At 33.8% G+C, this 18821-nt stretch overlaps 1 protein-coding gene across 1 annotated transcript in view; it reads right to left on the reverse strand.

Annotated features, from left to right (window-relative positions):
* Positions 1 to 18821, reverse strand: part of RAB10 (RAB10, member RAS oncogene family) — a 57640-nt gene that overhangs the window by 19886 nt on the left and 18933 nt on the right. The window contains exon 2 of the mRNA XM_039887629.1: positions 931 to 991. Coding sequence (XP_039743563.1) covers positions 931 to 991 — 61 coding nt within the window. The remainder of the gene's footprint in view (positions 1 to 930; positions 992 to 18821) is intronic.

Below are 18821 nucleotides of genomic sequence, written 5' to 3' on the forward strand. Positions count from 1 at the left end.
AAAAAAAAAAAAAAAGAAGAAAAAGAAAAAGAACACTATGACTGCATTTATATATAGCACGGAAAATGAAAACTAGTCTATAGTGACGGAAAACAGAAGAGTGGCTGCCTAGGGACCAGGGATAGGGAGGAAGAAGAGATTACAAAGAGGCTTGAGGAAACTTTTGAGGTGATGGCTATGTTCATTATCTTGACTGTGGTGATGAATTCACAGGTTTATACATATGTCAAAGCTCACTAATTTGTGCACTTTAAATATGTGCAGTATATTGTGTCAGTTAAACCTCAATAAGGCTGAAAAAAAAAAGGGAGTAACATATCTAACTGTGGGTATTTAATGAGTTAAAACATATGTAAAACAATATCAACTGAAAAATACTGCTATTATAAAGTCTATGATTCATACTTGAATATAAGTATGAAGTTTATTGTACTTCTATGGGGCAAACCCTATACAAATTAATAAAAATCAAATGCCTATAAAAAGTTACAAACACATTAAAGAAAATAAATATTTTAGCTTAAGACTATCAAAGCAACAAAAATTTATATTAACTTTTTATACTGTTTATGAGCAAAGTATTGTGCTAAAAGCTTTACATAGATTATTTCATAAAATCCTTACAACAATCTTTTGAAATAGGTGGTATTATCTTCATTTTACATATGAAGATATAAGAGCTGTACAGTGGGTACGTAATTTGCCCAAGTTCAACCAGTAAGTGAAAAAGGTAAAACACTCAGCCAGGAGTCATGGATTCCAAAGTACACGGCAACAATTTTTTTACTTCATTGAAAGGAGATCATCTGATTGCTGGCTTTAGAAAGGAAAGCCTCATAGAATCTAAACAGGTAACAAGACAGGCTTTCACTGCCAAACCTTCAGACTTGGCATTCTACTGCATAAAGTGAGTAAATTAGCATCACTTACCATATCTGTAGCTTGATCTTCTTTCCTTGTAATTCAACTGTTTTGATCTTAAAGTCTATTCCTACAACATAGAAAAAAAAAGATACATTTTATCTATGGCTCTGAGCTTGGCTATACTAACATTAATTGGTATAAAAATACTCTGAAAATCTGTGTATGTTTGGCTCTGGATATTCACTAAGTATGTATTCTGAGCAAATGCATCCAATTTTAAATCTGAGTAATATTAAGATACAAGATGTAGCTTCACTGAAAGAGTGAGTTCTTACAATTAGAAATAAAAAAGTAAATTTTAAAATATCTAATTCAAAAGAATAAAAAGATGTTTCCTAGTAGGAAAAAATATATAGAACCTTCACTAGCTTACAGAGCAAAAGAAAACTACCAGGGATAAAGGGTTATTTCATAATGACAAAGGGATAAATTAAGAAGGCATAAAAATACTAAATGTTTATGTATCTAATAACACAGAACTTCGAAATACATCAAGCAGATTCCCCAGATTCTGTCTGCTCGTTAGTCAATCCAATCTTCAACTTGGCCCCATTATGTTTCCCACAGCCAATCAAAAGGGAAAAAGGGCCACTTGCCTGGCATTGATAAACCTCAAATTATGCCTATTGCCTCAGACTATGTATGTCTATACTTGCCTGGCATTTATAAACATCAGACTATGTCTGTGGACGAAAAGGGATTCTGTGGAAAGTAACCTCACAGGGTGATCTGATCATAAATTCCTAATTGGGCAGGTCATGGTGGGTAGTCATGCCCCAGGTATTAACTTTTTAGTAAAAGGCTTATCATTGCCTTAAGTAAGCCCCGTCCATAGTTTCAGTGCATCTAGGTTAACATACCTTTCAAATGCCTCTTCAGACATCTTCCTTCTAAAGTGTAACTACTTTTAAGAGAGCAAAAAATCTTTATCCTGTAATACAATCCCTGCCTTGCTGTCTCCCACCTTCATGCAATCTTCCTTAAATTCCCTTCTTAATCTCAAATGCATACAAGAAACTACAAAACTAATATTCTCTGGAGCATGAGATATTGCTTTGTCGTTAAGTTGTGGCCCAAATAAGCTCTTATAAAAATTCTTTACATGGCTGGATATTTCTTACGTTGATGGTCCATACTTTTGTTTCTCTATGAACTACTGAAAAAATCACCATAAAATGGCCTGGTGATCAAGACCAAATCTGAACTAGAAGACTATTCCAATTAGGCATTTAATTTAATTAAAATTTTAATGACAAACCTGACAATAAATATTATTTCAGAAAACTTTTCTGAAGAAAGGTGAAATTAGGACATGGTCTGAAAGCTCTAAATCCTTTGGGATGGAAACCAGGTACAATGAGAAAACTAAGAATATAGACAGTTTTAAAGCCACCTACCTAATTATTCAGAATAGAAACCTCATCCTAGACTCCTTGGGTTTCCTTCTCAATCTCACGTTGTCTATCTTCAAATTAATTAGCAGTAGTTGAAGCAGTTCTTCATTCTTTTCTGTACAAAAAAACTCTCCTGGTGTTTCTACCTCACTGGCCACTCTACAATCTTCATTACTAGTTTCTCCTCATCTCTCTGAAACTTTGGAGTGAACATCTCCTTTCTATCTGCACTCATTCCCTTGGTGATTTTCTCAAATTTCATGGCTTTAAATTCTACACACTGATAACTCTCAAATTGATATCATAGCCCAGACCTTTCTCCTGAACTCCAAACTTAAAATACCCAACTGCTTATTGGCTATCTTCCAATATATCTTTCAAAAAGACTAGCAAAAGTCCTTAAAATAGTCCATAAGGCCCTACACATTCTGCCCACTTTCCTCTTTCCACCCTGACCTCATCATTTTCTATATCTTACTCTGATCTAGCTAGTTGTACTGATTTCCTTGTTGTTTCACACACAGAACAGGCAGATTCCACCTTACAACCCAGAATACTCTCTTCCTCCATCATCACCCTTTTCCCCTAGCTCCTCTATCCTAGGCTGCAGAGTCTCCGCACCACATGTCCATTGTCTGTTAATACTCTCTTATCCCTCTTCCTTATTTGTGTGTAACATTCCTAAAATACACTGTACATATTTACTTGTTCCTGTTGTTACTGTCTCCCTTTGCCAAAATAGAAAATCTACAAGGGTAGGGATTTTTATCTGTTTAATTCAGTTAAATTCCCAGCACCTAGAGCTATGCCTAACATATAAGCAAACATTCAAAAAACATCTGTTGAATAAACAGATATAATGTTTTCTAGAGAAAGTAAGAGTACCTGAGAAAAGCCAGATACTTCACCCTTGGGATGACATTCGATCACCTGACAAGCTCCACACTTGTCCACTTAGAGCTTCCAATCAGCTTTTTAAAGCCTTGAGGCCAAAAGTTCCAGTGATTATCAAAATAGATAAGCAAGAAAAGGGGGCGGGGAGATTGGAACCAGAAAACTCCTGGAAATAATAATATATTCAACAGAAAGAATGTAAGAGAAATTTGATTTCTCACAGAAAAAACAACAAAATGATGAAGGGAATATATGTGAGATATGATGTTAGAAGATCAAACCAGGAGGTCTGAAATCTAACGAACAGAAGTTTAAGAATGAACAGAGAAGATAACATATAGAAAATATCAATTAACAATTATGCAAGAAAACTTAAAAGACCAAAGGAATCTATTTTAGACTGAAAGACCAACCACCAAGTGCCTAGCACAATGAACAAAATAAGATCTATACCAAGTAATATCACCATGAAACTTCAAGACACCTGGAAAAAAGATAGTATTATTAAAAGCTTGCAGAGAGACAAACTAGGCTATATTAAATAATCAAGAATGAAATTCTCAATAGCAATACTAGTATTTTCAACCTACATCCAGTCAAAGTCAAATGAGTAAAAGGCATTTACGCCCACGAAAGATCTCAAAAATATTTATCTCCTATGCATCTTTTATAAGACAGCTAGCTACTAGGAAAGAATGCTTTACTAAAAATAGGAAGAAAGGAAATCCAGCTAAGAGCAGTATGAAGGACAGTTCCAACTGGCATAAGGAGCAACTAGTTCAGAAGAGAATAAGGAGAGGAAAGAATAAGGCAGAAATTAAATGAGAAGAAAGTCCCAAGAGGTATGCCTCCTAAGAGGGGGAGGGCCAGAAATGGTATTGATGGAATTTGTATGAAAAGCAGAATTCAGAGTGTTTGGCAATTCTGTTGCAGAGTTTGGGATAAAATATAAAGATTACTTTGAAATCTAAGCAAATGTAACAATGAAGAACTGTAAACTACAGTAAAAACAAAAAGTTGTCCAAGAAAGGAAATGAAATTATAGTACACTACTTGGTTTAGCACTTAACAAAAACATAACTATTGAGAAGGTGAAGGAAGAGGCACCACAAATGCCTGGTGGTATAAGAGTATTCAATTCTCATCTTCCATAATAATGAGAGAATTTCTAAAACTAGTCCCCACCTCCTGCAAATTAAAGGCTATGACTAGGGAATATGGGGTTGAATAACAGGCCAAAAAAAGTTTGGGAAAGGTAACACGGGTGGGCATGAGGCAAGGATTTCTTGCTGCTACTGTTGTCATGAGCCTTGAAGTACTGACTTCTAAAATTCTTACCCATTAATAGAAATAAAAATTAGGTTAATAGAGAAGACATGTTTACAAATATGTTCTCTACTAAACACTTCAAGTGATCCTATTTCTTGCATGGCCCAAGCTACCCCTGCAAACTCATTCCCTCCAGCCTTCCTCCGATAGTCACATTCAAACACAACTTTTACAGCCACACACTTTCTCCAAGTAAATATCTTTGTCACTTCAGCATGTACTTTCCATACCCCCAAACATATACACACTTAAGTATGGAAAAACTTATACTTAAGATAGAGTAAAAAAGCTTTTGATAAAGTTTAAAGATTAGAGTAAAATCAATAGCTCAGCTGTCAAGAGAAGCTAGGAAAACCTATACCCTTTAAGATTCTGCTAGGAAGAATAATCAGATTCTTCTGCACCACTATTATTTGCTAAATTACCAATGACTAGAGCAATCATAGGGTTTTATCCAAATAGTAATTCTTTATTTGGTTTTGCTTATATACAAACACTATAGAGAAAATCCCCACTTTTTTTTTTTTTTAAGATTCCTGAGACCCGGCTCAAATGAGTATTTCAATTTACTGCAGTCTACCTCATTTGTCAATTTTCAGCTGCTCAGGAAAGTGAGAAAATCAGCCAAACATTTGCTTTAATGATGTTGCAGAAGCGCCATCCAGTGGCAAGAGGGGTAACTGCAACTTCTAGCTACTATAAACGTCACTTTCCAAAGCTTGGCTTCTGGTAACACATCAATACTTAATAATTAATGTAGGCAGAAACAATCTATTTAATAAACTCCATACAACCAAAACTTAACAACTTATATCTAAATGATCACATATGTGGTTTTTAACAAACGAAAAATCACTTCTCACCATACCAAAAAAGAAAATAAGAACCACATACCTACAATCCTTGAAATAGTCTGGAATTTAAGAGATCAAGTCATTAACAGTACAAATTTTGGAAAGGCCTTTTCCAAAACGAACATTAGTTTATCTGGATGCAGATGTAAAAATGCAGAGTACAAAAAAGTTCTCTTTAAAGATCCTTTCATGTATTAGTAACAGCAGTTACTAACACTGAGAATTTACCATGTGCCTGGCACTGTTTTAAGCCCTTTGCATGGATTAACTCATTAAATTCTCATAAAAAGCCTACTCATACTATTATTTCCATTTTACAAATGAAGAATAAAACAAAAGCCAATAGCAGCAGGAAAAAAAAAAACCAGTAACACTAATAATACTTACTGGATAATTATTAAATGTTCCAAACATTTCACATAAACCATCTCATTTCACAAAAACCATCTCACAAAAAAACCTCTGAGAAAGTACCAACATACATAGAAGAGAAAATTTAAGGTAATTTATTTAAGATTATAAAATTAATAATAAGTGACAAAAACAGGACTCAATTTCATGTCTGTCTGATTTCAGACCATGCATGCTCTTAATCTACATTAAGTTCTATAATTCCATTTTTATTTTCTATTGAGTTCAAAATCACATAAAATTTACCATTGTAAAGTGAAGAATTCAATACATTCATAATGTTGTTCAATCACTATCTCTATCTAGTTCCAAAACGTTTTCATTACCTCAAAAGGAAATTCCACAACCACTGCTTTCCCTATCTCCTCCGTCAGCTCCCTGGAAACCACCAATCTGCACTGTCTCTATAGATTTGCCTATTCTGGATATTTCATATAAATGAAAGCATACAACACTTGACTTTTTCTGTCTGGCTTCTTTCACTTGGCATAATGTTTTCAAGGTCCCTCCACAGTATAGCATGTATCAGTAGTACTTCATTCCTTTTTATGACTGAATAACATTCTACCATATACACCATAATTTGTTTATCCACTTATTTGTTGATGAATCTTTGGGCTGTTTTCAAACCTTTGGCTTTCATAAAGTGTTGCTATGAACATGCATGTACATGTATTTATTTGAATACCTGTTTTCAATTCTTTAGGGTATATACAAAAAATGGAATTGCTGGGTTATATGGTAATTTTATGGTTAACTTTTTGAGTAACAACTATTTCCACAGCAGATGCACCATTTTATATTCCCACTAGCAAGGTATGAGAGTTCACAATTTTTCTATATCCTCACCAACAATTAATGTTTTCCTTTTTCATTTTAAGCCATCCTAATGGGTGGATGTGAAGTGAGACCTCATTGTGGTTTTGATTTGCATTTCCCTAATGATTAATGATGCTGAGCTTGTTGGCCATTTGTGTCTTATTCAAGTCTTTTGCCCATTTTTTAATCAATTTATCTTTTTGTTGTTTAGTAAGAGTTCTTTATATATTCTGGATACCCGACACTTATCAGATAGATGATTTGCAGATATTTCCTCCTTTCTTTTTATGGTTATGTCTTTTTATGTTTTATGTCTTTTTATTTTCTTAATTTGCTTTGATGCACACAAGTTTTTAAAAGTCCAATTAAATTATCTTTTTTCTTTTGCTGTATGCCATGACTCCATTGATTTTAATTTCTGAACTGCATGAAAAGGGTTCCTGGGAATTGAAAAACTGACAGAACTACAGCCAAGTTCAACTTTTTCCAACTACATTCTAAGATGTAACAGAGGAATAATACAAGTGTTTCTAGTATATGTCCATATATGTATTGTCTATGAGTGATTTCACATTATTGTAATGTGTGTCCCAGCAGAATAAACCACATTTGCTGTATACTTAGCCCTGAAAGCAGTAAACAAAGTTGAGGGAATTTCCATTCCAGAGATGGAGACTAAATAAAAAATTTAATGTTAGTAGTGATAAATGCTATAAAGAATGGGAGGTACAGCTATTTTATATGAGAAAATCAAGGAATATCTCACTGAAAGACCTTTGATCAAAGGCCTCAGGAGGTCTGGGAACAGAACAAGCCATATGAATATCTGGGGAGAGTGTTCCAGGTACAGGAAACAGCAAATGCAAAAGGTATGAGGTAGAAATGTTTGGCGCGTTCAAAAACATAGGTAGTGGGTTCTAGTATGGTATGTGCCTTTCTAATCCATGAACATAGTAGAGTTCTGTTTATTTAACTTCTCTCAGCAGGACTTTGTAGTTTTCAGTGCCTAGACAGATCTTGCACAAGTTCTGTCAAACTTACCTTTATTTCATTTTCAATTTTTTTAATACTATTGTAAATGACACTTTTATTAAAAGTTCAATTTTCCAGTTGTTGCTAACTATAGGATAGAGTTTATTATTGTACATTGACCCTGCTACAGTCACTTATTAATTCTAGTTGCTCTTTTCTGGGGCAGAAAGTGAGAGGCTGCTTAGGGTTTTCCATGTATATAATCAGGCAGTCTATAAAAAGGCACTTTCCTATCATCTTCCTTTTGAACTTCCATAACTTATTTCTTTCTCTTGCTTTATTGTACTAGCTAGTACTTCTAATACAATGTTGTTTTGTACTTGATCCTTAAGGGAAACTAAGGATTAAAATAACATGTTAACTATATGTCATTTAGTAGGTTTAGGAAATGTTTTCTTCTATTTCTAGTCTACTTGAGGTATCATGATGCAAAATGAAGTTGCATTTTGTCAAATGCTTTTTCCATATCTATTAAGATCACAAGTTCTCTTCTTTATTCCATCAAGGTGGCTAATTAAAATTGATTTTGAATGTAAAATCAACATTGGATTCCTGAAATAAAGCCCACATGATCATGATGTATTACTCTTTTTATAAGTTCCTGGAATTGATTTGCAATTATTTAGATAAAAATTCTTAAGTACATGCTCACAACAGACAAAACAACGTTCATTCAGGATAGGTCATGTCTTTGTCTAGTTTTAGTTAGTATCCAAGATAAGGCCTGTTCCCATAAATGATTTGAAAGTGTGCCCTCCTCCCTCTTCTATTTACTGAAAACAGAAGACTGATTTTTTTTTTTTAAACATTTGATAAAATTCACCAGTGAAGCCATCTGGGTCTTGAGGTTTCTTTCAGAAAAATTTAAATTAAGATTAAATTTCTTTAATATATGTGTGCTTACTCTATCAATTACTAAAGAGGAATGATGAGATATCCAATATGTAATTGTGGATTTTCTAATTCTCCTTCCAATTCTGTCAGTTTTTGCTTCAAGTATTTTGAAACTCTGTTATTAGGTATGTATGATATAAATTGACACCTATATCATCATGGAAAGACTCTCTTCATTCCTGGAAATATATATCCCTTGCTCTGAAATCTACTTTATCTAATAGTAATATAGACACTTGAGCATTTTGATGATTAGCAGCTAATTAGATATACCTAATTTTTTTAGTGACTGCACTAGGGTTTGTAATATACACCTTTAACAGCGCAGTCTACCTTCAAACAGTTTTATACTGCTTCCTGTATTAACGTAAGAACTGTTTTCTTCCTCCTATTATTGTGCTTTTAAAAATCTTGTGCTTCTACATGTTATACTTCTACATTTTACTTCTAGATATTACAAACCCTATGAAACATTAAAATTTTCTGCTTTAGGCAACTCTTTGAAATAAATTAAAATTTGAGAAAAAGTCTATTTCCTCACATTTTACCATTTCTTATCGTCATTCTCTTTCTGTAGATCTGAGTTTCTACCTGGAATGATTTTCTTCAGCCAGAAAAACTTCCTTTAACATTTTTAATAGTGCAAAACTGCTGGCAAGAAATTCTCTCAGCTTTTGTCTGTCTGGATAATGTTTTTAATTTTGCCTTTTTGAAAGATATTTTTGTTAAGATTGAATTTTAACTCGATAGTTTTTTCCTTTCAGAATGTAAATATGTTATTCCATTGTCTTCTGACCTGGCAGTGTTTTTTTCCCCCTTTTTCCCCTTTACATCTCGCCTTTTGGGAGATGTAAATTTAAACTTTTTATTATTTTGAAATGATTTTACAGAAAAGTTGCAAAAATAGCAGAGTTCACATATACTTTTCATCTACCTTCTCCTAATGTCAACATTTATATAACCATTTATCAGAAACAAGAAAGTAACCATGGTACAATGCGATTCACTTAAATACAGACCTAATCAACGGTTTTTCCACTAATGTCTTTTTCTGTTCCAGGATCCAATCCAGGTTCCCATACTATATTTAGTTGTCATGTCTCCTTAATCTCCTCCAGTTTGTGGCAGTGACTCAGTCTTGTCTTTCATGATATTTTTGAAGAATACTTCAATTTGAGTTTGTCTGATGTCTTCTCGTAATTAGAGCAAGGTTTTGTATTTTTTGGAAAGAATACCACAGAACATCACAAATGTAATGCTTATCAGTTCATTATATCAGGGAGAATAAGTAATATATTAGGTGATATTATTCTTTGATAACTTGGTTAAGATGGCATTTATGGAGTTTCTCTCCATTATAAATTTACTGTTTTTCCCTTTGTAATGAATACGTTTCTTGGAGAAAATGCTTTGAGACTATGGAAATAATATGTTTCTCATGGTATCTTCATCCACTGTTTTTACTTTCCATCACTAGATTGTGCCTGTGACAATTATTACAGTAAAATTTGCCCAATGGTGATTCTGTGTTTCAGTCATTGCTTTACACTTATTAGAATTCTTATTTTATGACTGGTCTCTTCTATCCATTCATTTATGTAGTCAATTATTTATTTTTACCAATATGGACTCATGGATATTTTATTCTGTTGGTTATAATGCAATACTATAATTATTTCATTCCGGCCTTGGCCATTAGAAGAGACTTCAGGTTGGTTTCTATGTCTTTTTGATATGTCTCATCCTTTTCTGAGTTCTTTGTTTTCTGGCACCAAAAATGTTCCAGGGACATCTTGCATTTCTACCATCCCAGCTATGGAATCAACCAGTTCTTCAAAGAGCCCTGGTTCCTTTTATTGAAGAATTGTAGAGTTCAAGATCTGATCACTACGTATGCTCGTTGCTACTAGAATGTCACTGCTTTGAGGCCTTCCCAAAGGACAGAGTGAGAACATATATTTATGTATATTAACTCATGCATATAACACACATTTACGATTCTACAACTATCTATCTATATTTATAAAATATAAAACCATGAGTTCATAATGATACCTGTTTCCAATCCAATACCACTGAGTTTATTCTACACTTCCTCCTCTTCTTACTTACAATGCCTTGTCAACAATTAGAAACCTGGCTCTCATTAACTAAAATATATTTACTTATATATTTCATCCTAGTATACAGTTAAGTCCTCACTTAACTTCATCAATAGGTTCTTGGAAACCGCAACTTTGACAGGACACCATTCCATTACAGGGCCATTCAACATAGATTCACACTCACCCAGACTGGGACCATTTAGACACATCAATTCACCTAATGTGCACAACCTTGGGATGTGGGAGGAAACCAGAGTACCTGGAAAAAACCCATACAGACATGGGGAGAATATGCAAACTCCATATAAAACAGTGGCCCTGGCCAGAGATAGATTTTTCTCAACAACACTGTAACAAAACAACAGTGAACAAAATGTTATTTGAGGACCTGCTGCACACATAAAGTAGTCTCAGACTTGCTAACCATGCCAAGGTTTGCTAAATAGAATACTTGCATACAGTCCTTTTTATCTTTAGTCTTAGAGTATCTAGTCAAAATACTCTTTTCCAAAGTTATTTTGATTATTCCTTTCTTTCTCCTCAGTGTGGTTATAAGAGTTAGGTTCATTTGTTGGCTTACACTGTTTTTCATGAAAAGTCAAAAGCTGTTCTTACATTTGTCCCTCTGCAGTATATGTAATGTGGTCTTTTTCCTCTTTGGCTTAAGATTTCATAAGTAGTTTCAGCAACTGGATTAGGATATGCCTCAGTGTATCCCATCTAGGTTCATTAGGTCAATGACATTACAACTTTTATCACACTTGGAAAATTTTCAGTCATTGTTTTTCTTCAAATATTTCTTCTGCAACCACAGCTCCCTCAGGTCCTGGACTCCAAATGCACATATGTTAGATTACTTGATAATATCCCACATATCACTGAGGCTTTTTTCCTCCTTGCCTTTTTCCCTCCTGTGCTTCATTTTGGATAGTTTCTATTAACTCTATCACTGATCCTTTCTTCTGCAGTATCTAATCTGTTCAGCCCACCAGCTAAATTTCCCATTTCAGATACTGTATTTTTTCAATTCCAAAAGTTCCAATGGGTCTTTTTTATGTCTTTTATTTCTCTCTTGTTCACGCTTCCCTTTAAATACATTTGTCTTAGAAATCTCTATCATTTCTGGGTCTGTTTCCAACAACTGATTTTTTTTTTTCCTGGTAAAGGGTGACATTTTTTTATTTCATCGTATGTCTGGTTATTTTGGATTAGATGAACATTCTGTGTATTTTGTCAATGTACGGATTCTTTAAATATTAAGTTCTCATCAACTAATTTTCTAGATTATTTGAGAATCAGCTTGATCCTTTTGAGGTCTGTTTTTCATCACAGTTTTAGGGTGGAACTAGAGTAGCCTTTCCTCTAGTTACTTCAGCCCTACTCCTAAGGAGTGCCATTTCTGAGTTCTCTCCCAAATGGCCTCAATATTCACTGAAGTCTCTTCACTCCAGCTGGTCAGAACTAGAATGTCTCCCAACTAATTTTAAGTCTCAATACTTTCATCAGCTCTCTGGTAGTTGTTCTTTTTCCAATAGCTGTTCTTTGGCCAGCCCATGGAGCCCCACCCAGCTTAGCATTCAGCCTAAAACTCAAAAAAACTCTGCAGATTTCTAGATCTCATGTTTGCATAAGTCCATCTTCTGTGGTACTTAACCCTGCAAATTCCAGCCTCTCTAGATTGGTTTCTATTTCCTAGGCCCAAAAGGATTGCCTTGCTCTGTTTAAATCCTGCACTGGAATCTAGTTTCAGACCAGAAGCCAGGGAGATTGCAGGGCTCAATCTGTTTTCCTTCTCTCACAGACTGCAGCCCTGACCTGCCTGTCACCAAATATCTAAAAAGCAGTTGTTTCATATGTTTTGTCCAGTTACCTAGCTGTTTATGGCCAGAGGGCCAGTCTGGTACCAGTTATTTTGTAATGTTTAGGAGAAGTTCTCAATAGCTTTACTGTCTTCCAAAAATTAAGCAATCCTTAATCTCTTTTGGAATATGTTTGAAATAATTTGAGAGCCTAATGAAAATCATGGATCCTTTGCCCATGCCCTTACACCAATGTGTATACCTACAAAATGTAGAGAATTTTAGGGAGTTCACAGCCTCTGCCCCAGTCCCCCCCTGCCTTCTACTGGTCTACGGTGTTGTGATTTATCATACTGGTATACTGTACTATCATCCTTTCAAGGTTTTAGGGCCAATTTTTATTCAGTAAAAACTGACTAAGGTTGGAATTAAAGTATTCGAGCCAAAGAAGTTTTTTACTTTTTTCTATTTTAAGTGTCTCCTTTGATCAAAGAGCATGTAGTACAAAGTTCGGAAATAATCCAGCTACTATTCTTTCTCCACATGTAACAGATAATATTTCTCACATATCTTCAGGATGGTATACTGGCAGTTTGATACTAGAGACTAAAGAAAGCTGAAATAATCTAGATTTTGTACCCAATTTCTTAACTTGCTTTCTTTAATTATATAATTATTAAAAAGCAAATTGTTTTTACTATTCCAGATCTAGCCCCAGCAACAGCAATACTGATACTAAATTATAAATATATATATGGTAGTCCCCCCCTTACCTGTGGGAGATACGTTCTAATATCCCCAGTCGATGCCGGAAACCATAGATAGTACCAAGCCTTATACATATTATGTTTTTTCCTACGTGTACATACCTATGGTAAAGTTTAAGATATAAATTAAGCACAGTAAGAAAGTAACAACAATCAAACAATTATAAAAATATACTATAATAAAAGTTATGTGAATGTGGTCACTCATTTCAGCAGGTCCCTTGCTGAAGTCTTTGTATAGGCTCAAATATCCTGGCGCAACATGCTGCCATCAATTTGAACACCTTTTCTGTTCATGTCTTCCACCCACAAATTTAATGCTTTTTCCATATTAACTAAGCACTTATCGCACACACTGTGGCTGTAACTTTCTTTTGAGTTTATGGGGCAAAAGTAAAACACAAATTTCTTTTTCCTTCTTCGCAATTTCAAGGATAGAAGATTCATTCATTCTCACCATAGAAATTAGAAACCTCAGCACACGATTTTTTTGTTTCCTTATTAAATTAACTTTCCTTTTTTCACTTAAAGGAAAAATAAAGAAGTATTTTCCCTTTGAAGCTTTTCTTTGCCATATCTGAATTGCCAACATCACTACTCTTGCATTTTGAGACATTAAGTAAAATATGGGTTGCTTGAACACAAGCACTGCGATACAGCAGCAGTCTATCTGATAACTGAGATGGCTACCAATGGCTACTAAGTGACTAAATGGCAGGTTGAGTATACAGCGCTGATCTCTGGACAAAAGGATGATTCAATGCCCTGGCAGGATGCGGCAGAATGGGAAATTGTGAGATTTCATCATACTACTCAAAATGGTACATGATTTAAAACTTATGAACTGTTTATTTCTGGATTTTCCATTTAACGTTTTCAGATCAAGGCTGACCACAGGTAAAACTGAAGCAAAACCATAGATAAGGAGGGACTACTGGATTTCATATACATATCTACTCATTTGTCTCTAACTGCTATTAAAAACTAGCATTTTCTTAGGTTACTGGTCCTTATAGTATAAGCCAGCCCTGTCAGGTCAGATGTGAATAAATGTCACCTCAGAAATCACCCTAGTCCTACATACTCAGCAATAAATACCTGTTCATTAAGTAACAGAAGGAAGTTGAGAGGGTAGAGACAGAAGAGTAAATAGGAAAAAACAGCATTTTAGGGTGCTTGATATTTAATTATCAAAAATCTATTGACCAGAATGCTAAGGATTTATTTCTGGACTTTCAAGTCTATTCCACTGATCTGTATGTCTACTTTTATGCTAATATCACACTGTCTTGATTAATGTAGCTTTCCTTTAAGTTTTGAAATCAGGTACTGTGTCTCCTAACTTTGTGCTTCTTTTTCAAGATTATTTTGGCTATTTGGGGTCCTCTTAAATTCCATATGAATCTTAGATGCCACTTGTCAACTTATGCAAATAAGCTAGCTAGAGTTTTGATAGGAATTGCACTGAATCTATAGATCAATTTGGGTAGTTACTTCTATCTTCCTTTTTGATCCATGAACACTGGGTATCTTTCCATTTACTTAAATCTTCTTTAATCTCTTTAACAAAGTTTTCAGTATGCAAATCTTGCACTTCTTTTGTTAAATTTATTCCTAAATACCGATTCCTTTTTATGATATAGTAAATGGAATTATTGTTTTAATTTCATTTTTGGATGTTTCACTGCTAGTCTTAGAAAAACATTTGATTATTGTATATTGCTCCTGTATCCCATTTATAGACTTCTGAAAAGCAAAGTAACTATTCTATTCTGAAGTACCTATGTATTATATTACATTAAAATTACACTACGAATGACAAAAGTCACTCTAACAAAAAATAATTTCATCTAAGTAAACAAAAGAAGAGGATATCACACAGTAGTAATATATAATAAAGCCCAAGAACTGCTAAATCTATAGGTATAACTCTGGATGAAGAAAGTCTTATTTGTTTTGCACTGATTTTTCAGACACTCCTCTAATTCCTAAGATCATTAAGATTCTCAGAAGTAATACAGTTAGAGAAGACAGCTGGGAAATCTGATGAATTCCACAATACCAGTTAATAGACAAGAGTATAAAAGCAAAATAAACACCACCACAAAAACAGAGAATTAACATATTTCTCTATGTACAAAAGATGTGATTGCCTTTTCTCACCCTGCCAGAATAAATTTTCTTCTTTGAAAATTTAAAATTTTCTTTAATATCTATATTTGTAATTACATTATAAATATTTATTTGGTATTTGCCTTTTGCCACCTATCCAATTTGGTGAAACTGAAAAAATATAACCAATTTGCATTTGCATCTCATGAGATATGTGAAGAATCAAAAGCTCTGATGAAAGAGTAAAACAATCACACTATGTTTTAACTATTTTGAATTCAAAATTAGTGTAGTAGAAATTAATGAGATTTGCTTTGTTTCACAGAAGTCATAAGATTATTTCGTTGGAGTTATATATTTCCAAAGGTAGTTTTAAATTTGCATGTGTAGTTAATTCCTTGAGTCCATAATGAATTTCCTCCATTTTCTCTATTCCTAAGCTCTCTTTATATGTCTCGTAGGACACATTTTTTTTTTTTTTAAAAAAAAAGGAGAAACTTTTTCATGTCAAAGGACTACGCAAGTAAATTCTGTGATAAAACATTATTTTGCTGCTGTTGCTCTCACTTCCACTACCCAAAGCTTTGGAAGCGTCTTCCAGAAGGTGGTGTCTCCAGAACAGGGCAGTATCTTCTTATATCCTTATTCGGCACCATAGCATCAAAAGTAACTCTACTTCAAATAACTACCTTGATCCCTACAAAGCTATACATCAACAGGCAAATAAAAATACAGTGCTGACTGACAGTGAATTTACTTTAAGACTTAAGAAAGGCACTATGGAACACAGTAATTAAGAGGATGCAGAAAAACACAGTCTCCGGATCTGCCACATACTAGCTGTTGAATTTGGGTGAAACTTTAACCTCTCTAGATTTACCTTTGTTCCTACCATCTGCAGTAGAAATTATCATTTCCATTTCCTTTATGTAAGTGAGGATTAAATGAGACCATGTGTGGAAAGCTTAAGATGGTACATAAAAAGCCCTCAATAAAGCTATTAAATTGGTTCTGAATACTACTCTAGCTACTCAATTTCGGCCTTGTGCCAGTCTCATGTTTTGCCAATAGTGAGTCAAACTGTCCATCCTTCTTTTGGCCTGCTCTTATCTTCTACTCCTTGTTCCAGCCCAAAATGTATCCCAGGCGGCAGCAAGACTCTCAGGTCAGTAACGCTCTACTCAATTTTCCCAGAATTTGCTCAGTTATCTCCTAACCCTTTGCTTTCCACCTACCCTTTCCTTCTATGGATATTTACAACTTGTCACATAATAAAAGTTTTTCTAAATAGTTATAAAATGAGTTCATTATACTATCTCTAAAGGCCACCAAATCTTCAGTATCAAGGATCTGTTGATTAACTGTTCCAAATTTATTAATGCATACATAATGCTTACTCTCCACATAATATCATGACAACCTGTCATTTGGTCATGATAGTTTTACATCAGAATAATACTTTGCAATGGCATTAGTTTATCCTGTATTAGATAAAACACAACCACTTCAAATTCTTGCTAATTTAATTGACTTCCACAAACCTTTACCTCCTCCTCAGCTCAGGTTTTGTTTTCCTTTTTATCTTAAACAAAACAAAACTCAAAAATCCTTTCGAGCAACTCTCTATCTTATTTACCAAACGACAAAATATCTGTTTAAACAAGTTAAAGCTGCACTGTTGCACTTAGGACACTGCCAGCCAAAGCACGAAACCATCTCATTCCAACACAGCAGAATCTGAACATTGTTGTATGTCTCTTACCAAATAGTTCCAATAATACAAGGTAAACTTAACTACAAAGAGACTGAAAATCCAGCAAAAGATGTAGTGAAAAATGATAGAACTGCTAAGCCACTGACAAATAAGGAATGACTAGAGAAATAAATAATTTGATAAGAATGACAGCACGAGTGGGCTTAAAATTAAAATTACATGAAGATTAAGAGTCCCTTAAAAATGAATAAGATTTTAAATATATTTTAAATGTTTTTTATGTTCACACTATAAAAGTCAAAAGTAAGATTAAAGGATCTTATACAATTTTGTCAGAAAAAGTATGCCAACTCAACACTAGGTTCTTTCAGTGCTAAATAGTAACCAAGAATTAAAACTATAATCTAAACTTTGTCAAATACAAGATAAAACCTGCTTTCATAAATTTTAATTTCACTTCTCGGCAAGCTCCCAACATACCTGTTTTCTATTATTTGCTAGGAAAATTTGTTTATTGTTTTGAATGGATTCCCTTTAAATGACTTTTCTTCAGTACCATTATTTCATTTATGATCCTATCATTTCACTTTTCATTTGTGTCAGTCTTTCATACTAGACTATAAACTAAGTTAGTAGGGACCACAGAAGCGATGAACGAGGTATACTACCAGTTCTCAAACTTTTTGTTCTCAAGACTCCTTTATATTCTAAAATTACTGAGAATCCCAACAAGCTTTTGTTAATGTGGGTCATGTCAATTTATATTTACTATATTAGACATTAAAACTAAGAAAATTTTAAAATACTTATTAATGTATTTTAAATAGGCCTATAAAGAACATTTTTATAAAAAATAACTGTATTTTTCCAAAACAAAAATAAACTTAGTGAGAGGAGTGGATTGATTTTATAGTTTTGTAACTTTAACATTCAACTTAATAGACAACTGTTTTTCTTATCTGCTTCTGCATTCAGTCAATTGCAATACGCTGTTTTGGTTGAAACATGAAGAAAAGGAAGTATATGAAGAAAGTCAAGTTGCATATAGAGATGTAGCTGGGATGTGAGGAACATTTTAAGAGCCTATTCAGATAATTCTAAATACTCTTTTCGACACTATAAAACTCAACAAGTGATACTTTCTTAAAGATTAGTTGCAATGTGGAATCTGAAACCGTATCAATGAATTTTTCAATACTCTATTACATTAAAATCATCAGTTACTCTACATTTACATGAGTCTTTTTATCCATGCACAATTTTATAACATTATTTATTGGTCATCTGGAAAATACTGGTTCACTAAATTACACAGTCCTTTCAAATGCTGACACATCTCATTACACAATATGAAAAAAATTATATTCATTCCTATCGCCATGAACAACATCAGGAGAATCTCTAAGTATTGGAAAGTTGTCAAGCTCATGGGTGTAGACCAAAGTTTTCCAAAATTCTAATTTTTATTTAAAAGCATGAATTTATAACTGGCAACAAATTCCATTCATTTGCTTAAGTGTCTGCCAAATACTTGAGTTTGAATACTCATAATGTGCCAATTGTTCTTTCAAGGATAAATGGTGTTCCACGAAAAAGGTGGCCAATTCAAACAATTTCACAAGTGCTTTTCCTTGAGACAACCATCACTGTCTCAGAATGAGGCAGAAATATTTTACATTTACTTCTCGTTTTATCACAGAAAAAAGATGTGGACTCAAGATTAATAAAATTAAATTTTATTTCTGCTTCATTAAGGACATTCTTAAATGAGAT

The sequence above is a fragment of the Pteropus medius genome, unplaced genomic scaffold, assembly GCF_902729225.1.
Source record: "Pteropus medius unplaced genomic scaffold, Ma_sr-lr_union100, whole genome shotgun sequence".
NCBI classification, from domain to species: domain Eukaryota; kingdom Metazoa; phylum Chordata; class Mammalia; order Chiroptera; family Pteropodidae; genus Pteropus; species Pteropus medius.